Here is a 25,209-nt window from a genome sequence, read left to right on the forward strand (position 1 = left end):
TTCAACTAAAACATCTAGATCTCCCTTTTTAATTTATAAGGAGAAAAATTAGATGTAAAGAGATCTAAGGTAATGTGATTATCTTAAATTTATCAAACTAGTCACTGGGAGATTCTGACACAACAACACAATGTTAGTCTATGTTTCCAGTGGGCGATTCACAAACACATTTTTTTTCTGGGAGCAGACTCAAACTAATTTTAAAAAGAGGCATGCAACACCATATGGAATGCCTATAACGGTGTTCTCCCAAAAGTGAATTTAAAGTGAGTTATTATAAATCTAAAACTGTATCTGCTAACTTCAAAAATATTTTTTAAATGCTCCAGGGTAGGCTAAAAAAATAAGGTGCAGAGAGGCTTTCATTTTCTTCTGCTTTTTATTTTCTTTGAATATTCTACATATTCCTTATGTAATCAGGAAAAGTATAGTTAAATAGATGAATCACTTAAAGCATGGAGCAAGTCCTTTAAATAACATAATTAAAAGAAAATTAATATTCTAATGCATTCTTAATAGTTATATAGTTATAAAGTACTCTAAGCATGTCACATGCACAATTACCTGTCTAAAATCTGAATTGTTATGCAAAAATTCTCAATAAGATACTAGCAAATCGAATTCAACAGCATATAAAAAGAATTATTCACCATGATCAAGTGGGATTCATTCCTGGGATGCAGGGCTGGTTCAACATTCGCAAATCAATCAACGTGATACATCACATTAATAAAAGAAAGGATAAGAACCATAAGATCCCATCAATCAATGCAGAAAAAGCATTTGACAAAATTCAACATCATTTCTTGATAAAAACCCTCGAGAAAGTCGGGATAGAAGGAACATACTTAAACATCATAAAAGCCATTTATGAAAAGCCCACAGCTAACATCATCCTCAATGGGGAAAAACTGAGAGCTTTTTCCCTGAGATCAGGAACACGACAGGGATGTCCACTCTCACCGCTGTTGTTTAACATAGTGTTGGAAATGCTAGCATCAGCAATCAGACAACAAAAGGAAATCAAAGGCATCAAAATTGGCAAAGATGAAGTCAAGCTTTCATTTTTTGCAGATGACATGACATTATACATGGAGAACCCGATAGACTCCACCAAAAGTCTTCTAGAACTGATACATGAGTTCAGCAAAGTCACAGGATACAAAATCAATGTACAGAAATCAGTTGGATTCTTATACACTAGTAATGAAGCAACAGAAAGACAGATAAAGAAACTGATCCCATTCACAATTGCACCAAGAAGTATAAAATACCTAGGAATAAACCTAACCAAAGATGTAAAAGATCTGTATGCTGAAAAGTATAGAAAACTTAGGAAGGAAACTGAAGACGATATAAAGAAATGGAAAAACATTCCATGCTCATGGGTTGGAAGAATAAATATTGTCAAAATGTCAATACTACCCAAAGCTATCTACACAATCAATGCAATCCCAATCAAAATTGCACCAGCATTCTTCTTGAAGCTAGAACAAGCCATCCTAAAATTCATATGGAACCACAAAAGGGCCCAAATAGCCAAAGTAATTTTGAAGAAGAAGACCAAAGCAGGAGGCACCACAATCCCAGACTTTAGCCTCTACTACAAAGCTGTAATCATCAAGACAGCATGGTATTGGCACAAAAACAGACACATAGAACAATGGAATAGAATAGAAACCCCAGAACTAGACCCACAAATGTATGGCCCACTCATCTTTGACAAAGCAGGAAAGAACATCCAATGGAAAAAAGACAGTCTCTTTAACAAATGGTGCTGGGAGAACTGGACAGCAACATGCAGAAGGATGAAACTAGACCACTTTCTCACACCACTCACAAAAATAAACTCAAAATGGATAAAGGACCTGAATGTGAGACAGGAAACCATCAAAACACTAGAGGAGAAAGCAGGAAAAGACCTCTCTGACCTCAGTCGTAGCAATTTCTTACTTGACACATACCCAAAGGCAAGGGAATAAAAGCAAAAATGAACTATTGGGACCTCATCAAGATAAAAAGCTTCTGCACAGCAAAGGAAACAACCAACAAAACTAAAAGGCAACCAACGGAATGGGAAAAGATATTTGCAAATGACATATTGGACAAAGGGCTAGTATCCAAAATCTATAGAGAGCTCACCAAGCTCCACACCCAAAAAACAAATAATCCAGTGAAGAAATGGGCAGAAAACATGAATAGACACTTCTCTAAAGAAGACATCCAGATGTCCAACAGGCACATGAAAAGATGCTCAACATCACTCCTCATCAGGGAAATACAAATCAAAACCACACTCAGATATCACCTCACGCCAGTCAGAGTGGCCAAAATGAACAAATCAGGAGACTATAGATGCTGGCGAAGATGTGGAGAAACAGGAACCCTCTTGCAGTGTTGGTGGGAATGCAAACTGGTGCAGCCGCTCTGGAAAACAGTGTGGAGGTTCCTCAAAAAATTAAAAATAGACCTACCCTATGCCCCAGCAGTAGCACTGCTAGGAATTTTACCCAAGGGATACAGGAGTACTGATGCATAGGGGCACTTGTACCCCAATGTTTATAGCAGCACTCTCAACAATAGCCAAATTATGGAAAGAGCCTAAATGTCCATCAACTGATGAATGGATAAAGAAATTGTGGTTTATATACACAATGGAGCACTACATGGCAATGAGAAAGAATGAAATATGGCCCTTTGTAACAATGTGGATGGAACCGGAGAGTGTGATGCTAAGTAAAATAAGCCATACAGAGAAAGACAGATACCATATGTGTTTACTCTTATGTGGATCCTGAGAAACTTAACAGAAACCCGTGGGGGAGGGGAAGGAAAAAAAAAAAAAAAAGAGAGAGAGGTTAGAGTGGGAGAGAGCCAAAGCATAAGAGACTGTTAAAAACTGAGAACAAACTGAGGGTTGATGGCGGGTGGGAGGGAGGGGAGGGCGGGTGATGGGTATTGAGGAGGGCACCTTTTGGGATGAGCACTGGGTGTTGTATGGAAACCAATTTGACAATAAATTCAAAAAAAAATCTAAATTGTTGAAAGAGAAATTTGACATCCTTGAGGCTATAGATCATCATACGAAAGATGTTTTCTGCTCTTTAAAAACATTACAAACATTGAAACATTTCCTTTCAAAATGTAAAGCTTTAGCTGTCTCTCTTTTTTTTTTTTTTTTTTTTTTGAGAGAAAGAGACACAGTATGAGCAGGAGAAGGGCAGAGAGAGAGACACAGAGAGAGGGGGAGACACAGAATCCGAAGCAGGTTCCAGGCTCTGAGCTGTCTGCACAGAGCCTGACCTGGGGCTTGAACTCACGAACTGTGAGATCATGACCTGAGCTGAAGTCGGGCGCTCAACACCCAGGCTCCCCTTTACCTGTCTCTTCTGAAGGAGTTTATCTGGTAAAAAGGCTTTTAAATTTTTCCTCAGAAAATTGTAATTTTTAGCATCCTTTGGAAATCGCTTATGGTAAGCATTGTACTATTGTGTAACATTATAAGAAAAAGTAGCACAATTTGTCATTTATAAGAGCAGATGTCCTGCAAGAGGGCACGTACCTATCTATAGATGTGACTATAAAACACACGTATGACTGACTGCATGGACAATGTGCTGTCTGTGCAGGTAGCAGGGGTGCCCAGTGGACAGTTTTCAGCTAGTAAAGAGGACACCTGAGCTCTGCTTCCCGTACTGTCTCATAAAATTGGGAATGATATTTACTCGAATGTTGACTTCGATTCAGTTCGTACCCAGCACGTGGTGCAATCTAGGTCCTTTCTAATCTTCCGAGTTCCCACGTAATCCAATCATGATTCCCTCATCTGATTCTGACACCAAAGCATAAGGTTGGGGAATTATTAGTATTTTACAGATGGGAAAACTTAGGCACAGAGAAATGAAAGAATGTGCCCACGGTCACATGACCTGTAGGTTTGGAGCCTGCATTTGGACCCAAGTGCTAGTCTAAAGCACCAGTGTGGCCCCTCAAAGGACATCCTCCCACATCTGTTCTCAGACATTTAACAGATATGTTCTCACTATCTCTGTACGAATTTCACCAAAATTACAAATTGAGTTAAATGGCTATCTGTAAACTGCTTTTAAAATATAGGCATCATACCACACCCAGTGCTCATTCCCTCTTTCCCATCTCCTATCCACCCTCAGTTTGTTCTCTGTATTTAAGAATCTCTTGTGGTTTGCCTCCCTCCCTCTCTGTTCGTAACTATCTTTTCCCTTTCTTGTTCTGTTAAGTTTCTGTTCAGTTTCTCAAGATCCACATATGAGTGAAAACATAGATCTGTCACCCTCTGACTGATTCATTTCACTCAGCATAATACCCTCCAGTTCCATCCATGTTGCTGCAAAATGGCAGGATTATTTATTTATTTGGGAAGAGAGAGAGAGAGAGGAGTGGGGGAAGGGACAGAAAGAGAGAGAGAGAGAGAGAGAGAGAGAGAATCCCAAGCAGGTTCCACATTCAGTACAGAGCCCGATGCGGGGCTCAATCTCAGTCACCATGAGATCCTTAGTCGAAATCCAGAGTTGGACACTTAACCGACTGAGCCACTCAGCACCTCGGAACTGCATTTTTAAAATGAAGATATGATAGAGAGAACTCTAAAGGTGCCCCCCCCACCAAGATTCCTGTGCCCTGGTTATTCAATCACACAGTGATTTTGCCACAAAAGGATTTTGCAAATGTAATTAATGTTACTAATCAGCTGAATTAAAATAGGGAGATTATCCTGGGTTTTCTGTGTGGGCCCCATGTAATCACAGGAATCCTTATGAACAGAAGTGGATGGCAAAGGGGCTTCCAGATGCGAGGGGGATTTGAGGGGCCATTGCTGGTGTGAAACGGAGGGCCCATGTCCTTGTCTGAAGAGAGGCCTCTGGGCACTAAATGCAGCCCCAGCTCAGCCAGCAAGGAAACAGGGACCTCAGGCCAACGACCTGAATGAGCTTATAACAGATTCTTCCCACGTCTTCAATAAAGAACACGTCTCTATGGATATCTGGGTTTTAGCCCATCAAGACCCATGTTGGCCTTCCATGGAGCTATGAGCCACTAACTGGGTGTTGTTTGAAGTCCCTATGTTTGTAGTCACTTGTTTTGGTAGCAGCAGCAAACCGGGAGAAAGGGGAAAGCTGTCAAAATTCAAAAAGAGTGTGTCTGTTGTTACAACTACGGAAAACCAATATGCAGCTGTAAGAGGAACTCAAGTTCAACAGCAGTGGGAGGAGTTACAGCACTTGGAGCAGGAAGGTGGAGATGAGAAAAGCAAGACAGGGACTAAGAGTCATTTCCCATAATTGCCCTTCAGAGGTTTGTGGCATTTGTGTTTTTAAGATGTGCAACATTTGAACATGCTGAAAGGAAGTCCGGAGAAAGGGAGAAAGAGGGACTGATAAGGGGAGAGGTGACAAGCTCTGAGGGTGGCATGGATGCAGAGAGCAGGGGGAGAGATTAGGACAAGAGAAACAGATCTTCCTCTGAAAGGGATGGAAAGGAGAAAGGGCATGTCCAAACCCAGGTTGGGTTTGTACATAGGGCGGCAAGAAATGCTGGGGAAACTCTTGCCTGGGGCTTGCACTGTCATTTGAAGTGGGAGGTGAGGGCAGCTGTTGAAAGTGAAATGATGGTGGGCGTGTGTTTGGGACACGAGTGCAGCAAGCTGGACACTGGTGCTGTGCACCATGAGCCAGATCAGCTAGAGAAGCACGGGATGACAGTCACCAAAGCCCCAGGAAGGTGGAGCTCCTCAACGATTGGTGGCCGCGTCCAGCAGGCTGGGAGGTTTTCTCTGGGGGTGACCAGCCCCACTGGTGTGGGTGCAAGGCACACAAGGGGTCGTATTTACCCAGCAGTGGGGGTTCGATTCCTCCCTCTTCTCTCCTTCCTTCCTTCCTTCACTCCTTCCTTCTTCCCTTTTGTCTATGCATTATACGTGTGTATCAGGTGCAGCAGAAACCATAAATCATATGGTTTATGATTTCATAATCATTTCATAATGAAATCATAAATTTCAGAGTTACTCCAAAAAATAAAGCCAGAGAAATATTCTGTGTCATTAGTTTATTTGAATTATACTTCTGCTTATTCATAAAACAATTGAAGGAAGCTATCTAATTTTTCAAATTCCTTGGAATTACATAATTTGACAATTTATTCACAAATAAAGACTACTTTTCCTCCCCAGGATTCTTTCCTAGTAATTTATTTTCATGCCTACAGACTAGGATTTGGAAAGGTTAAATAGAGAAACTGCACTGTCTCTTAAATGCAAAACTTCCCTGACTAGGGATAAAAAACTTGCCCAGGACGATTAATGGAAAATGGGCATGAGTAGTCATTTGAGAGTGGCCAAATTCAATGTTAAGCTTCTCGGTTGGGACCCTGTATGATGACGGCTGATTTGCCTTCCAGACAAAAGTTAGCTCCTAAAAGAACTATCAGTCTGAGCGAGGACATCAGCCTGGTACACCAATTCATCCATCAGAAAGAAGAATCAGGGGGCACCCGGATGGCTCAGTCAGTTAAGTGTACGACTTCAGCTCAGGTCATGATCTCACGGTATGTGAGTTCGAGCCCTGCATCGGGCTCTGTGCTGACAGCTCGGAGCCTGGAGCCTGCTTTGAATTCTGTGTCTCCCTCTCTCTCTGCCCCTCCCCCCTCATGCTCTGTCCCTCTGTCTCTGAAAAATGAATAAACCTTAAAAATTTTAAAAAAAAGAAAAGAAAAATCAGTAACTGTTCAAAAATCATGCACCATCAGCACATGGTGTGTTGAACATAATTAACTACCTTCTCTTGCTATGGGCCATGCACTGATTTATAAAGCAAGGTGTTGACTATTCATCCAAATTAAACTTTAAATTTAACCAACATAAAATCTGTGACTTTACGCCAGTTTTGAGATCTTCTACATGTTTACGTGTGTTGTTTGGCATTTTAGATCTTTGGATACTTCTCCTCTGAAGAAGATACTCTTGCTTCCCAGATGGATGAAGACAATTTGGTTTTCCTTGTTTCTAGAAAACAGCGAGTTGTCATTTCAGGTGATATTTTTAATTTCTTTTCCAAATCAATATGAGTTTTAATATTTTCTCAAAAGTAAATATTGAGAGTAAAATAGAAATTGTACCTGAGGTTAGATTTGAAATATGATCATTGCTCTGAAGGACCCTAAATAAAGAATGTTGGGGGGAAATAATTCACATTTTTCTGGAAAGGTTCATATCTCAAGTGAGTGCAAGCTCTGTACAATGGCACCTCAATACTGTATGCCCAAGCACAAGATGAAATCAAATTTCCTTTAAAATTTTCTTAAATTTCATTTTTTTTAGTAATTAGAACTCCTTCCTACACTTCCCTTAATTATCACATGGAAGTTTAACCCTATATCTCTAAAACTGTGAACTTGGGCCAATCACAGAGGAGGGTCATCTCAGCATAGAAGTCTCAAGAACTTACGTCATTTCTTTTTAAATTTGAGCCTGGGACCCATCCCTCCCCACTGTTGACACTTTGGGTTTTCTTTCCTTTCTTCCCTCTGGGGAGGAAGAAGCCCACAAGGAGGAAGGCAAACCCCAGAATCTGCCCCTGCCCTCCATTTCATCCCAGACATTCTGAGATGAAGCATGTAGTCTAACTCACATCTGGTGTCTCTTTAAAAAGCGCCTGAACTTCCTGCAGTCACTTGTGAACCAAGCCCACCTTTGTCCTCCAACCTTCCTCAGCCCGACCCTAGACCTCACCAGAGCCCATCATCAGGCCATGGAAACAATCATCAGACAACCGAAGCTAGGCAGCTGTCCCAGCTGCATATATGTGGTTTTATCAATTCAGTACATAGGCAAAGGAAAATGAAAGCATCCAACGTTATTTTCAAAACAAAGTAAAAACTAATGAACAAACAAACAAAGAAAAAACCCTTAACAGTATTAAGGTGGTTTCATTCTTTTATGCTGGAAAGCCTGAGATCATATTAGACTTTTATTCTGTGTAAACCATGAGGGTGACAGTTCAAAGAAAGGATTCCTGAAAGATGTGGAAATCTCAAAATGGAATGATTCCAAAAGATGTTTGGAAAACACATTCTCTGTAAAATATACATTTTCTGTAAAATATGTGCCAGGAGCATGAGCATATACACATTTTCTCTGGGAATCCATGCACCACATTGAATTGGAAAGGGTTACAGGTTCAGTTTAGTATCTCTGGGGATAATTAAAAAGTAACACTTGCTGGTTTTTATGGTTTTATTCTACTTTACTTTTTCAGCGAAAAGGTAAAAAAGATGCTTTACTCTTTCTTTAAAAACAAACCTAACAAATTAGTTTTAGGATCTTTAGTGCTGGGAGATGAAATGAATATTATGTTGTTGACAGGTAGTAGAAGACGGGATGTGATTAAATGCATCGTCAAGATCCCTCAGTTCGATTTACTAGTAACAGCTTCTCAGAAAGGATTAATAACAGTCTTTAATAGCCAGGTAATTTGAAAGTTGGATTCTTCCCCCTTCTCTCCCTTCCATCCTTCCTTCACTTCCTTCCTTCCTTCCTCCTTCCCTTCCTCCTTCTTTCTTTTCTTCCTTCCATCCATCGTCCTTGCTTCCTCCCTCCCTCCTTCCTTCCTTTCTTCCTCCTCTTTTCTTTCCTTCTTTCCTTCCTTCCTCTTTCCTTCCTACCTTGCTTCCTTCCTCCCTCCTTCCTTCCTTGCTTCCTTCCTCCTTCCTTCCTTCCTCTCTCCCTTCCTTCCTTCCTTCCTTGCTTCCTTCCTTCCTTCCTCCTTTTTTCTTTCCTTCCTTCCTTCCTTGCTTCCTTCCTTCCTTCCTCCTTATTTCCTCCCTCCCTCCTTCCATCCTTCCTTCCTTCTTCTCTTTTGTCTATGTGTTGTAGACACATATATATCAGGTGCAGCAGAATCCATAAGCCATATTTCAGAGTTACTCCAAAAAGTAAGCCAGATGTCACTAAAATAAGGAGACTGCCAAGTTTTGGAGCAATTGCTGAGATTTTGGTAACTGCGTCTGGCAGTCTTCCTCAGGGAGTCTTACTGAACCATGTGGCATCAGCACAATTAAAGGATGATCCTGCAAAATTTCTCGGATAAAATCAGAAAAATTCACAAGCCACGTGATTTTGTCATAATCTTAACAAGTACAGAAGGTCCCAACAACAACCTTGGACGTGGAGTTAAAAGGTGGCTCATATTCCGGCTCCTCTGTTTTACCAGCTATGCTGTTAAACAGGAAACTTAATGAGCTGGCTGACATGTTTTCATGTCTCTTTCACGTTTACAAAATGAAACACCCAGACAGGTCTTCCCTCCCTCGGAGGGCTGTGGGGGAGGTAAATGAGATAATGAACACAGAAGCACTTTATGAACGATAAGTACCCCTGCTCTTTACAATTATTGTCACTTGGTGCTAAATTTGTAGGTTTCAGGCTTCCACTTTCAAACTAGGAGAGATTTTATTGCAACATATAATGTTACAGACTACACAGTGTTTCACTATAACATTGAAAGGAATGGTGTTAAACATCGAAAGCAAATCATTCCACCTATTGGTTCATTTTCAACTAGAGACAAGCTTTATACGAGTAGAATATATTTAAAAGAACCATCCCATGATTACAATTTCAACAGTAGTGGTTAGCCCTCCCGTGATCAGAGCAGCTGGGTTCTGGCAGTGGAGAAGGCTGCCGGGTCCCTGAGGAGGTGTGGTGGCAGGTGCCTGGTGGGGGATGCGGAGCTTGGCTGCCCTGTCCAGCAGGGCCCTTGTCATCTGGCACCTGGGCATGTTTACTTATTACCCCCACGCCCGACTCCTCTCAGAACCTGAGAACTTCTCTCCTGAGGTAGCTATGCTATTGGCAGGAGTTAATACATACAAAGTGCTTGTTTAGCATCACTGTAAGTGCTCAGGAAGTGTCGGCTGTTACAATTATGGACAAATAGTGTGAAAACAGAAATGGATTACCTCGTATAAATAGGAAAGCTTTTCTCCACCTCTTTTTCTCCCTGGTGCCTTCTAATTTTTTAGCTTTGTTTCCTCAAAAATAGAGTAAGATGATATGTAAAGAAAAACATGAGAAGGAAAATAATGAACTTCATAGTGAAATAGTTCAGGATTATGTGAAATAAGTGAGGCGGCATTTTCATATTTCCAGAGACATCACACCCATACATGCATGCATGTGAGCACACACACTCATTCACACGTTTATAGATGAACACGTGCCTACTCACAAACATGCAGACACATCTGTTTCTTACAAAAACCATGCAACTGGAGAGAAAAATTGCTTAAAAACTAATTTTTTTAAAGATTTAATACACCAAGAATAAACAGCATTTTGAAAGTTGCATGTTTTACAAATAGGATGACACATTCTGTGAACAAAATAATTGGTAGGGTAGGTCACAGGAATAGTTTATTAAAAGGTAGTCATTAATAATGCAAAATATCTCAGAATAGGTTAATCCATAATTTAGGCTCAATGTAAAGTACAATAAACATAGTTAAGGATTTTCACGATGCTCTCTAGAGGGGTTGGTAATATAGACTGTAAATGTCATTAATAAAAATTCCTGCCAAAAGGCTGAATTTTAAAAATTCAGAAGATATTTATAAGGGTTATTGAACTTTTAAAGATGATAAAAGAAATTTAAACACATGCTTTCCACTAAAGATAGAGGTAGAGAAATAGAAGAGGAACACCACGGGTGTTCTGTTCTCTGCTCACCAATTTCCTGAGGGCACTTAATTCCTCCCATCTGGAAAAAAAGTCCCGGTTGGAAAAAGCCTCTTTGAACTCTTCAGATGAAAGAGAGTCTGATGCCGTGACTAACAGTTTTAGTGATCTAATTTACTTTTCCCCCTTTTCACGTCTGTTCCTTCTGGGCAGCCATTTTCTGTACTTTTCCCAAGACCACATGACCATGCAAAAGATATCAGGTCATTAATATACTTCAAATACTTACCTTGACCTTGAGAGCAATTAACATGCCCTAAGGGGAGATGAGTCTGATCAGGTTCATTATAGCTCTGCAAGGACTAAGTCTATGATTCTCAACCAACACAGTACAGGGCATAAGATTCATGCAATAGATACTTAACCCAGTAAAAGAGGAAGCACACAGGTAGAATGTTCCTAAGTCTCTCAGGAACCTGAGAGACAACTTTCAAATGAAACAGTATTTCTCTTTTCCATTTCAAGCTGTATTCATATTGACCTATTTAGCATTCCTTTGGACTACTCTTGACATTGCTGTTAGTATTATTTTGCATTCCCAGTTTTTGATATCCAGTGTTGCTCCGAATAACTAAAGAATGTAAGGCAGTCTGCAAACAGGGAAAAACCATCAGTACAGTGCGAGACTCTACAGGCACAGTCACCAGGCTTTAATGACAAGCCACAGAAGCACAAACTGTGCCCGAAGCAAATAGTGAATTCTTCCACAGAGCTAGGTTTTTAGGGGAAAGGAGGAAATGCACGGAAGGCATAAATGACAAGAGAGAGGAAACTGTGGAGACAATGTGTTGTTTTAAAGCCAAAATTCTCCATTTTAATTGTAGTGTCAACTAATTTTCATTATTCTCTTCCTTTGTTCATAGATGAGAGTCCAGACCAGCACCACTGTTAAGGTGAGTACATTTTATAAACTCCCAGTGCAGTCAGATTTGGGGCTGAGGGCATGGATCCTCAATAACTAATCACAAGCTCTATGCAGTGCCAAGTAGGCCCTAAGAAGATGTTTTCGTATTGTATGTCTATTGACTAGGACCAAAACTAGACCTTGAGCAACAGCAGAGGACCCTCACCTTGCTTCCTGAAGTTAAATTTATTTCAGAGAAGTGTTCAGAGACATCAGTCCCTGGAAGCTTCCATTTAAAAGCCTCACCAAAGTTTTTCCGGGCAGCTGCTATTGAGGAATGTAAAACCTGGACACAATCCAAGCTGTGAGAACAACAGGGAAATGGCCAAGGGATATAATTTGAAAATATTGTACTGGAAACTCGAAAATAGCATTGAAAAGTTTAGTGCAACTTGTAATTTATTTAATCCATATCTCTAAGTGGAAAGTGACCTTGTGGCGGTTGTAAAGCTATGATGAGCTGGTTTCAGAGTCGCACGATGGCTTTACGAGAGATGGGGACATGTCTGCCTTTCACCCTGCTTATAAGCACTGAATGCCCTGAACTACGCAGGATGGAGCCATGCCGTCTGGCAGAGGAGCCTTTGCTTCTTAAGCTGAAACAGCTGTTGGAATCCCTAACGCACGTCTGGAAGGCAGTGTCCAGCACAAGTAGGCACTCATAAGTGGGAGCTGTTGTGCTGGCTTTGTCCTGTGTCTTTGACATGACAGATCCCACCTGTGCCAACTTGGTGACTTTAGGCAACACAAGACAAACTCATTGGACTCAACTTAGTTATTGACCAGATGATCACTAAGCTCTTTTCTGGCTAAAAATTGTATGCATGGGGACAGGATCAGAGAACTGGCTTAACTTGGGCTCCCCGTGTCCCCATGAAAAGGTGTTCTCACGAAAGTAAAGAGTGCTCACAGATGCCTGCTCTGTGGGTGGCTCTGTGCATCCAGGGAGCTGCAACAGGCATGAGCTCATCATTCTCGCGCTGATGGTGCTGGAAAACTCAAGAGTCAAGTGTGAAAGATGAGAGCCTCTCTTCCAGACATCAAACCAGAGATGTTGCAAGGCTCCCCTGCAAATACTGGGGCAAAGTGAGGCTTAAAATGGAACTAACATACCCTTTAGTAACCATCACCAAGTGATAGACTAAAACATATTATGTCCTCCTCCCCCAATTCTGTGTTTTTCTACCAGGACACCTCCTGGATCACAGGATGTGATTACCTCTCACAGCTGAAAAGAATTGTTGCCACTACAGAAAGGACCATCATTGTCTGGGATTATAAAGCTCAAGGCAGTGGCCAGGTACTGTGCCCAGAAAAATACTCCTGGTACTGAGGTTATCTTTTCCATCCTGGTAGGATATGAGCTATCCACTTCCTCTACTGAATGTCAGTTTCCTCATACATAAAATGAGGCAGTTTAACTAATCAAGTTCATCATTAAACAAGTTCAGCATTAATATTCTGTGAGTCTAATTAAAAAGGAACATTCTTTTCATTTAGTGCGTATTTAATTTGGTGAACAAAATAAATAATTTTGTCTTCTTTTGTTTTTGAGAGAGAGAGAAGCTGATTCCTTTCTTCTTTATACCCTTCTCTGAATTCAAGTATTAGCTTTTTGATTATGCTCGTGTTATCAGGGTCATAGCCCTTCTTTCCAGTTCAGCTTCATTTGGTAAGAAAATTACTAAAAATGAAGTGACCAATTCTGGTAAAATATCTAAGGGGAAAGATGTCAATATTATCCCTTCAGTGGGCGGAAATGTTACCATTTAAGCAGTTTACAATATTTATTGAGCATTTGCAGACATATAGAAGTAACGGACACATTCCCTGCACTCAAACAAAACTCAGTCTTGAAGGATCTCATGAAAAAGCATAATATGTAATACAACGGTGCAACAAATTATGCATTTAAAAAAAACAAAAACAAAAACACAAGGGCCATAAGAGTTTGGGGAGAGGCAAGATTGTAAAAAATGCCCTCAGGAAGCAGGATCCTTTGAAGGATGAGGAGGATTAAGAAATAATTAGCCTTCCTCTGTGCCTTACTTGTCCCTAGGCTCAGTGGAAAACTAAACTTCTCATTCTTGTCCCCATAACCAGCTAGTGATGCCAGGATGACTTTAAAGAAGATAGGTTCTTGCTTCATGTACTTTATTATGTGATGTGTTAGGTCTCATGTTCTCTGCGGTTTGATTGCAACGTCTTCTCTGTCCAGTTCTGTCCAGTTTTCACTCCTGTTTTCCACCCCATAGAAGCTTCCAGATCCTTGAGAGCATCTTCTTCCACTCTCTGTCCCCTTGCCTCCTTCTCTGCCTTCTTGTCTTCACGACCTGGATGGAGCATCTGGGCTAAAGCCATCCCCACCCTCCATTTTCCTAAATCCTTTGAAACTCTAGTACTGATAGATGTGACAGCCTTTCTCTGCTTCTTCACGGCGGCTAATACCTCCTGGAGAAAAATACGAAGTCACACTGTTTGGCAGCACTACAATTCAGGGTCCGCAGACTCATCTGAAGACTCACTGGCTTCTGTCAACCTCTTTCTTGCCCTTGCAAATCACTTTCCCATCCCTGTCAATATTCCAAAAGGCCATTATTGTCCTCAAGCTCTGTCCCTTTCAGCAGATGGACTTGCCCCTATTTTCCTGAGGAATCTGAGTCTATGAGGCTTATCCTCTTGTAAATTCTAGCTCTCCCACCTACAGCTTTAATGAGGACATTCTACTACCTTTCTTTCTTCCTTCCTCTCTCTGAGGGCAAATATCCCATCCCCTCCACCCTCGTCCAGGACAAGGCTCTTTCCTTTCTATCTTTTTGACATTCAATTCTCCTTCTAAACCATTCCTTTCAACCACCTCTGAATCTTTCTGTCAACCAGTCCATATCCCAGATCAAAGGGCACCTTCCCTGACTATGGGACCTACAGTGGCTTCTCCAGTCACTATCACAGCACCCTGCTTTATTTCCTCAGTGCACTGCCCATGATCTTAAATGATCTGCTTCTTTATACCTGTATTCCTGCACTAGAATGGTAGCTCCACAGAGTCAGAAACTTGACTTGTTCATTCCCACATGGCCCATGCCTACAATAGTTCTTGGCACATTGTAGTTGCTCAGTAAATATTTGTTGACTGACTGAATGAAGCTCTAAATATATTCAAGTCTCACACATTCTAAATAAAATAAAACAAAACAGTTGTTTTAATAGTTTTTTTTTTCCCCTCTCTCTTAGGTAGAGAGTGAATTCTGAGAGAGCACTCGATATATAGCCCAGAGTCAGCTTGATAAATGATTGCTGACTATTTCTGGATGAACTTGGCTGTTAGGATATGTTTTTCCTGATAGCTCCTTGTAAAATAATTGGGGTGTTAATACTTGATTTTCCTATTTACCATCCAGTTTTATGTCCCTGGTCTTGTAACACCCCAACCTTGTTACTTCCCATAAATTTGGGACCCAGTAACACCACAGAAAATCTCATTACATATTGAACCAAAGGTGCCTCACCCTTTTCCCTACAAACCCCCCAAAAGCACAGTGATGGGATCATGGTGAATGGTCATTAACTTTTACTTGGTTAACTTTGGACATTTTTTTTTTCAAGTTTCTTGAACACCGTGGGAGTATCTAAAATGAGATACATCAGAAAGTAAAACTTGTATCAAATAATAGGGCAATAGTTAATATGTGGATAGTAGAGCAATGTAATAACTTATTAAAAGCCTTCTTCTGTTCCTAGGAAAACTATTTTGTCATAAAGCCTGTGGATCACTGCCTCCTTTGTGTGTGCGTAGTGTCTCTGCCTGACCAGGTCTGCCGAGATGACATCCTCTTGGGGGATGATGGTGGTTTCGTAAACAAATTCACAGTAAATAGTGATGACTTTGGACTGAAGCAGGCAAAAGCCAAAAAAAAATTACAAAACCAAGTCTTAGACTCAAAGAACTTTAAAAGGTAAGGGTAGTACATGGGCAGCTCAATTGTTTTAATATAGACTGTGTTCAAGTATTTATATAGTGAGCACAATGTGCTAGACCCCGTGGTAGAGATCTAAAATGCCAAGTTGAACAAGAAATGACTCTTACGTCAAAGAACTTGCAGTGTAATTGGGAAGAGAAACGAGAAAATAATTAGCCCCTGAAATTTCAATTAACAATAAATCTATAGGTAATTGAATAAACGAAAGAGATAAGTGAAAAAATTACATTATGAAAAAACCTATAAAAGACATGTATGACTGTTTACTAGCACCTGAATGAAGGAGAGTATAAACATGAAAGCAGTGAATGTAAAATTCGAAGAAAAAATTGGATATTTGACAAAATCAAAATTTCTGGACATCAAGAGATAACATTTTAAAATAAGCTAGCATAAATATTTATAATAAATATGACAAATAATGGGCTAATACTCTTTAATAGATGTTGGAGTTTTATTAAAAAACAATAATTCCCTGAGAAAAATGGTCAAAGACTATGACCAGATAATTCACACACAGGCACTCACAGTACAAATACTCAATAAACATTTCAAAATGGTCATCAGGCAAAAATACTGACAATTATGTCCAAGTGATGAGATTATAGGTGATTTTTATTGTCTTTATAATTGTGTTGTCTTTGAAGTTTTTAGAGTAAAGCATATATTACTTTTATTAGCAGAGAAACAAATTTTGTATTAAATATATCCTCTCTCTTAATCAAAAAAGTACAACTTAAAATAAGATACAAATTCTCATTTATAAAATTGGAATAGATTAAAAATGGGGGAGATTTTATGGATGGGCATTCTCCCACACTATTGGTGGTAGAAAGTATGAGTTAGATCCCTTTCTGGAGGGAAACTTGAGCACACACATCAAGTGTCTGCATAAACCTTTACACATTAGGACCCAGGATGTACATGTGTTTAAAAATAAAAGTATGGTTATCACAGCATTATTCCCAGCAGTAAAGTATCTAGTGTCCAACAATGGAGGAATGATTAACTTAAATGATTAAGTCAGTTCAATACTGTATAAATGTCTAAAAGCTCTAATACAGTTTCTACAAGTATATATTTACATATCTTATAAATATGTCCACATAAATATAATACACTTATATGTAAAATATATTTTTTGTCAGACTCCTGTTTTTTGTCAGATATTTAAAGTATCAAGAGCATTCAGTAAATCATAGTATTATCATAGTAGGGAATGCCATGCACTCCCTGCTTGTTTTTTGGGTGTGGAGCTTGGTTTTGGGTGTGGAGTATTGGTATACCTAATACAATATTAGGTAAAAAAATTAATTTTTCTATGTACATATGAATTCAGTTTTATAAAAAACCACATAGATGTGTAGTATATTTCTATTTAGGAAAATATTGAATGTAAATATCTCAGTATATTAATAATGATTCTCTGTGGGACTTTGAAGAGGTGATTTTTATTTTCCTCTTTATGTTTTTCTACTTTCTAAATTATGCAATGAAAATTTTTCTTTTCTTTTTTTGAGAGAGAAAGAGGGCACAAGTTAGTGACGGGCAGAGAGAGAGAGAGAGACAGTGAGAGAGAAGTGGGGCTTACCTGAAGCGGGACTCAAGCTCACCTATGTGGAACTCAAACTCAGGACCTGTGACATCATGACCTGAGCCAAAGTCAGATGCTTAGCAACTGAGCCACCCAGGCACCCACAAAATTTTCTTTTAGAATAAGAAAAAAAATACTTTTAAAAATACAGGATTATATTTTGTCGTTAATGTAACAAATATTTTATCCCAGAGTTAGAATATGCAATTTAAATCTCAAACTATTACAATTAGCCAATTTCTTAAAAAAAAAAAAAAAAAACAATTAGCCAATTTCTGAAATCCTGATAATGACACAATAATTAACTATCTGGCTCCATTTTCCATTCTTCATATTACTTAGTTGCACAAAAGTATTAGAATCTGATGGGGAATTCCTAATATGTGATGTGCTACTGTATACACTATCAAGAATTTCATTCCACGAGAAAGTCGGGATAGAAGGAACATACTTAAACATCATAAAAGCCATTTATGAAAAGCCCACAGCTAATATCATCCTCAATGGGGAAAAACTGAGAGCTTTCCCCCTGAGATCAGGAACACGACAGGGATGTCCACTCTCACCGCTGTTGTTTAACATAGTGTTGGAAATGCTAGCATCAGCAATCAGACAACAAAAGGAAATCAAAGGCATCAAAATTGGCAAAGATGAAGTCAAGCTTTCATTTTTTGCAGATGACATGACATTATACATGGAGAACCCGATAGACTCCACCAAAAGTCTTCTAGAACTGATACATGAGTTCAGCAAAGTCACAGGATACAAAATCAATGTACAGAAATCAGTTGCATTCTTATACACTAATAATGAAGCGACAGAAAGACAAATAAAGAAACTGATCCCATTCACAATTGCACCAAGAAGCATAAAATACCTAGGAATAAACCTAACCAAAGATGTAAAAGATCTGTATGCTGAAAACTATAAAAAGCTTATGAAGGAAAATGAAGAAGATACAAAGAAATGGAAAAACATTCCGTGCTCATGGGTTGGAAGAATAAATATTGTCAAAATGTCAATACTACCCAAAGCTATCTACACATTCAATGCAATCCCAATGAAAATTGCACCAGCATTCTTCTCGAAACTAGAACAAGCCATCCTAAAATTCATATGGAACCACAAAAGGCCCCGAATAGCCAAAGTAATTCTGAAGAGGAAGACCAAAGCAGGAGGCATCACAATCCCAGACTTTAGCCTCTACTACAAAGCTGTAATCATCAAGACAGCATGGTATTGGCACAAAAACAGACACATAGACCAATGGAATAGAATAGAAACCCCAGAACTAGGAACCACAAACGTATGGCCAACTCATCTTTGACAAAGCAGGAAAGAACATCCAATGGAAAAAAGACAACCTCTTTAACAAATGGTGCTGGGAGAACTGGACAGCAACATGCAGAAGGATGAAACTAGACCACTCTCTCACACCATTCACAAAAATAAACTCAAAATGGATAAAGGACCTGAATGTGAGACAGGAAACCATCAAAACACTAGAGGAGAAAGCAGGAAAAGACCTCTCTGACCTCAGTCGTAGCAATTTCTTACTTGACACATCCCCAAAGGCAAGGGAATTAAAAGCAAAAATGAACTATTGGGACCTCATCAAGATAAAAAGCTTCTGCACAGCAAAGGAAACAACCAACAAAACTAAAAGGCAACCAACAGAATGGGAAAAGATATTTGCAAATGACGTATCGGACAAAGGGCTAGTATCCAAAATCTATAAAGAGCTCACCAAGCTCCACACCCAAAAAACAAATAATCCAGTGAAGAAATGGGCAGAAAACATGAATAGACACTTCTCTAAAGAAGGCATCCAGATGTCCAACAGGCACATGAAAAGATGCTCAACGTCACTCCTCATCAGGGAAATACAAATCAAAACCACACTCAGATATCACCTCACGCCAGTCAGAGTGGCCAAAATGAACTAATCCGGAGACTATAGATGCTGGCGAAGATGTGGAGAAAGAGGAACCCTCTTGCAGTGTTGGTGGGAATGCAAACTGGTGCAGCCACTCTGGAAAACAGTGTGGAGATTCCTCAAAAAATTAAAAATAGACCTACCCTATGACCCAGAAATAGCACTGCTAGGAATTTATCCAAGGGATACAGGAGTACTGATGCATAGGGGCACTTGTACCCCAATGTTTATAGCAGCACTCTCAACAATAGCCAAATTGTGGAAAAAGCCTAAATGTCCATCAACTGTTGAATGGATAAAGAAATCGTGGTTTATATACACAATGGAGTACTACGTGGCAATGAGAAAGAATGAAATATGGCCCTTTTGTAGCAACGTGGATGGAACTGGAGAGTGTGATGCTAAATGAAATAAGCCATACAGAGAAAGACAGATACCATATGTGTTCACTCTTATGTGGATCCTGAGAAACTTAACAGAAACCCGTGGGGGAGGGGAAGGAAAAAAAAAAAAGAGGTTAGAGTGGGAGAGAGCCAAAGCAGAAGAGACTCTTAAAAACTGAGAACAAACTGATGGTTGATGGGGGGTGGGAGGGAGGGAAGGGTGGATGATGGGCATTGAAGAGGGCATCTTTTGGGATGAGCACTGAGTGTTGTATGGAAACCAATTTGACAGTAAATTTCATATATTAAAAAAAAAGAATTTCATTCCAATTATAATAGGTTCTTGGAGTAGAAGCTGAGACTTCTTTCTCTGAGATGTGTGTCACCTGTCAGAAAATTACATGGCCTCTTTTACATTCCTGGTTCCATTAGCTGAATGTTAGAAATTTGAGGAATCTGGGTACAGTTAAATAAATGCTAATTCACACTGGTTCTTTTGGGTGATTATTTACATGTAGATGATTTACTCATGTAGATGATCATAATGTACGTTATTTAAATTATTAAGACTGACATGTATAGATAAGCTGAGTGTTGAGGCATATTCTTACACCAAACAGATTCTTAAACCCAACAGAGTGAAAAGGATTAAGGCCAAAGGGGTAATTAAATTCTGGAGCCATCATAATGTTTTCCTGCAGTTGATATCCACACAATACATTTATATCAGATGGGTGGTGGTGGTGGGGGGGGTGTGGATAGGAAATACTGGTATGCAAAATGTTGTGCAAATTAAAGAAAAAAGTAGCCAGCACCCAGAGTCCAAAATTAAACGCAATCCAGTATGGAAAAAAGAAAGCTCTCTATTCTGTAAAATCTCATATTGTCAAACATCCCTGCCTTGAGTTATAAACACATCCATTCCTCAACTAGAATCTAAGGAGCTTGGGAACAAGGATTTTGCCTTAGTCATCCTTATGTCCTTTTAACTGGGATACAGTAAGTGCTCAATAAGTGTTCATGAATGAGGAAACAAGTACACTGTAATATTTGAGTAAAGATAACACCAGGAAGATGGCTTCTTCCAGTTGAGGTAAGAATTTTGTCGTAAAAATTTTGGCCCGTAATGCTAAGCCTCTCACTGAAGTGTCCTGTGAACTGGTGAGCAACACTTTGGCAAGGCTGTCGCAGCTTCAGCTTCACCAGTGACTGGGACTCCAAATTTCTCAGTTTTCCAGTTCTGAAAGTGTTCGTGGAAAATATGAAAGTGCATTGACTCACCTAAAACCATATGAAACACAGTCCTTTTGGATGACCAGAGTTTACCAGTAACGTAAGGATAATAGTGTCCATATTGAACAAGGATTCTTCTAGAGTGTTCCTTTAATTCTGAATCTACAGCTCAAAATTTGATGATAAACTTTTATTTTTCCTTTAAATACGCCATATGATAAACATTTAGTTAAACAGTTAAAAGTGGTATAATGCATAGGATGGTCTTATACTTGCAGGCTTTACCACAGTTCAGAGTTTTGACTTGGTTAAAATCAAATGAAATGCTTAATAGAAACTCAACATAATGTCTCTGTGTGTCTAACATAACACCTCCTTTTTTTCTTTTAATTCCCAGTGTTAAAAGGAAGCTGCATAATGACTGGGTTATGAAAATTAGATACATTGCAGCCCTAAGTTGCTTTGGGTCCTGCTCCTTAGACAGTGTTCATTCATTGGTTTTGGAATCCTTGAAGAGACTTGAGGATAATTTGTAAGTACAATAGTTTGTACACATGAACATTCTGTGACTTTCAGATCTTTTACAAGTAATAAGCCCATGACAGCATGGAGCTTTTTTAGAAAACATCAGATCTTAATGATTTCATTTGTTTGACAAGATTAGATTTTTAAGAGGAAATTGAAATCACTCGTGCAAATCTGAGTATGATGTGTCTTTCTCACAACAATTTTGCTCATTTGTTGTTTATGGACACAATGTATTGGAATAAATCAATACAGATATATCTATAGTTTCCCAGTATAGTTCGGTGGGTAAAACTTTACACTGTGAGGGGCACCTGGATGGCTCAGGTTTAGCATCCGACTTCAGCTCAGGTCATGATCTCACAGTCCATGATTTCGAGCCCCACGTTGGGCTCTCTGCTGACAGCTCAGAGCCTGGAGCCTGCTTAGGATTCTGTGTCTCCCTCTCTCTCTGCCCCTCCCCCACTCACACTCTGTCTCTCTCTCTTCCTCAAAAATAAATAAACATTAAAAAAAATTTTTTTTAAGCCTTTACACTTTGAAAATCATTCTTACAGGTCAATTGGCTAGCCTGTGAATATCTATAGCACAAACATCATGTTCCATGTGTAATAAATACATGAAATGGCTTTCTTATAGACAGGTGAATTTGAATAGTATGTAGCTTTATTTTTTATCTCGTTAAATATTCATTAATAACTATTAATATGTAATGACATTATAACTATATAGTACCTATGTGGGTTTCTTAAGTTTGTTTATTTATTGTGAGAGAGAACGTACATGCAAGTGGGGGAGGAGCAAAGAGAGAGGGAGGGAGGGACTCCCCAGCGCGCTCCACAATGTCAGCGAGGAGCCTGACCCAGGACTTGATCTCAGGAACCATGAGGTCATGACCTGAGCCAAAATCGAGAGTCACACATTTAACCAACTGAGCCACCCAGGTGCCCCACTACACTACTTATGTGTTAATTACATTAATATATGTTAACTGTAAAGCAGACACTATATTTTAATTTTCAGTTTTAAAATGCATTGAGTTATATGCTTCAACACGGATAAACCTCAAAAACATTATGCTAAGTGACAGAAGCCAGACACAAAACACTGCATATTGAATGATTCCATTTATATCAAATGTCCAGAAAAAGCAAATTTATAGAGACAGGAAGTAGATCAGTGAATGTCAGGAAGTGGCAGTGAGAGCAGGGATCCCAAGTGGGCACAAGGGATATTTTTGGAATATTGAAAATGTTCTAAAACTTATTTTGGTGATTGTTATACAGCTGTATAAATTCACTAAAAACAATTGAACCTACACATGGGTGAATTTTATGTTATATAACGTATACTTTAACAAAACTGTCTTTAAAAATACATAGACACTTCTAGTTTCCAGTCTGGCACATAAAACGTTTGGAAGTCATCACTCAGCCCTAACAACAGGTAAAATAAATAAGTAAGTAAGTAAGTAAGTAAGTAAATAAATAAATAAACAAACCAGAAAATCAACAATTCTTCTTAAATCCATCAAAGAAGTGAAGTCACAGATCAAACTGCTGCCCCCAAATTTAGAGAGACAAGCAGGTATTTACTAAGAATCACAACTTACCAGAGCAGAAATCCACAAGCAGATACCTCTAGGAAACCAACATACTGTGATAGGAAAACATAAATCCCTGGGGGCTCAACATAGACAAGTCTAAGACTTAAAAACTCCAGGGACCCAGTTATAGGGGTTCCCATACTTATGTGCATTTTATTTCTGGGACCAGTTTCTCACAGTGAATATCGGACAAAAATCCTCTCCTGCTTCTGACAAGGGAAGAGGAAAATGCACCACATTCTGTTCTTTTTAACAAGTTCCCTTCAGCAAAACTACCGTACCAGAGCCTAAACTATTGAGGTTTTATCAGAGAAACTGATAGAGATCAGAGAAATGATCTGATCAGGGAGATCAGAAGGGAGACGGGAAATATCCACCTCTAGCCTACTCTAGCTTCCCACAATGGAGAAGGGACATACCCAAACCTAGCCCACTCCAGCCATCCTGACCTACCTAAGGGGGAGGAGGGCTGCAGAACATTTGTGAAGTCTGCAGTTCAGAGGACAGTCTTACTAAAAGACTGAAATCTAATCAAAGGACTGTAGACCACTTCCCTTTCACCCCACCCACCTTACAACCACATTACTGAAGGATTATTTGCAGCAATTCCTTTTTTTACACAATACATTCAGTCCTACTATCAAGGAAAAAAAATTACAAGGCATACTAAAATGCAAAAACACAGTTTTAAGAGATAGAGCAAGCATCAAACCAAACTCAGATATAGGTGGGATGTTGGAATCAGCAGACCAGGAATGTAAAATAACTATGAGTAATATGTTAAGGGCTCATGGATAAAGTGGACACCATGCAAAAAAAGATTGGGAATGTAAACAGAGAGATAGAAATTTTAATAAAGAGTCAAAAAAAGGGGTGTCTGGGTGGCTCAGTTGCTTAAGCGTCTGACTTCAGCCTAGGTCATGATCTCATGGTTCGTGGGATCAGGCCCCACATCAGGCTCCGTACTGACAGCTCAGAGCCTGGAGCCTGCTGCAGAATGGGTCTCCCTCTCTCTGTGCCCCTCCCCCGCTCTCACTATGTCTCTTTCTCTCTCAAAAATAAACATTAAAATTTTTTTAAAAAATCAAAAAGAAATGCTAGAAATCAAAAACACTGTAATAGAAATAAAGAATGCCTTTGACTGGATCAACAGTAGACTGACTACTTGAGGAAAGAATCTCTGAACTTGAGAATATGTCAATAGACACTTCAAAAATGATAAAACAAGGGACATCTGGGTGGCTTAGTCAGCTAAGTGTCTGACTTCAGCTCAGGTCATGATCTTGCAGCTCACAAGTTCAAGCCCTGCGTTGGGCTCTGTGCTGACAACTCAGAGCCTGGAGCCTGCTTCAGATTCTCTGTCTCCCCCTCTGCCTGTCCCTCCCTCCCTCTCTCTCTCTCTCTCAAAACTGAATAAAAACATTTTTAAAAATTAACAAATGGTAAAACAAGGATAAGGGGTCTGAAAAAAAAAAAGGAATAGAATATCCAAGAACTGTGGAACAACCACAAGAGTTGTAGCATATGCATAATGGGAATTCTAGGGAAATGAAGAGAAAAATGAAAAGGAGAAATATTTGAAGGAATGACTGAGAATTTCCCCAAATTAATGTCAGATACCAAACCACGTATATAATAAGCTCAGAGAACACCAAGCATGATAAATGCGAAAATAACAACAACAACAACAAAAACACTGAGGCATATCATATTCAAACTCTAGAAAATCAAAGATAAACATTTTTGAAAGAAATCAGATGGAAAAAAGCACCTCACCTTTAGAGGAGGAAAGGTAAGACTTACATCCAACTTCTCCTCAAAAAAACCATGCAAGATGAAAGTGCAGTAAAATATCTGAAGAATTGAAACAAAAATATACCAACGCAGAATTATTTTTTCTGCAAAATTATCCTTTCAAAGCGAAAGATAAATGAAAACATTTTCAGACAAACAAAAATTGAGTGAATTTGTTGCCAATGGATCTGACTTGCAAGAAATGTAAAAGGAAGTTCTTCAGAGATGAGAAAAATAATGTATGTAAGAAATCAAGACCTACATAAAGAAAGGAAGATCATTACAGAAGGAATAAGTGAAGGTAAGAATAAAAACATTTATTTCCTTACTCTTAATCTATCTAACAGATAACAGTTTGTTCACAACAATGGCAACAATGTCTTGAGATATATACAAATATATGTGATCAAGGTATATATAACAGCACTGACAGGAAAATTTATAGCATTAGATACATATATTAGAAAAGAAAGATCTAAAACTAAT

General features: G+C 39.2%; 1 protein-coding gene across 3 annotated transcripts in view; it reads left to right on the top strand.

The window, feature by feature from the left end:
* Window positions 1-25,209, top strand: part of WDR64 (WD repeat domain 64) — a 148,025-nt gene that overhangs the window by 19,437 nt on the left and 103,379 nt on the right. For 2 of the 3 annotated variants that reach the window (XM_053209589.1, XM_015072869.3), the window contains exons 3-8: window positions 6,964-7,066; window positions 8,399-8,502; window positions 11,632-11,661; window positions 12,862-12,972; window positions 15,414-15,628; window positions 21,196-21,330. In XM_053209589.1, the coding sequence (XP_053065564.1) occupies window positions 6,964-7,066; window positions 8,399-8,502; window positions 11,632-11,661; window positions 12,862-12,972; window positions 15,414-15,628; window positions 21,196-21,330 (698 nt within the window). The remainder of the gene's footprint in view (window positions 1-6,963; window positions 7,067-8,398; window positions 8,503-11,631; window positions 11,662-12,861; window positions 12,973-15,413; window positions 15,629-21,195; window positions 21,331-25,209) is intronic. The other variant, XM_027046321.2, reaches the window with a different exon arrangement.

The sequence above is a fragment of the Acinonyx jubatus genome, chromosome E4, assembly GCF_027475565.1.
Source record: "Acinonyx jubatus isolate Ajub_Pintada_27869175 chromosome E4, VMU_Ajub_asm_v1.0, whole genome shotgun sequence".
In the NCBI taxonomy this organism is placed as follows: domain Eukaryota; kingdom Metazoa; phylum Chordata; class Mammalia; order Carnivora; family Felidae; genus Acinonyx; species Acinonyx jubatus.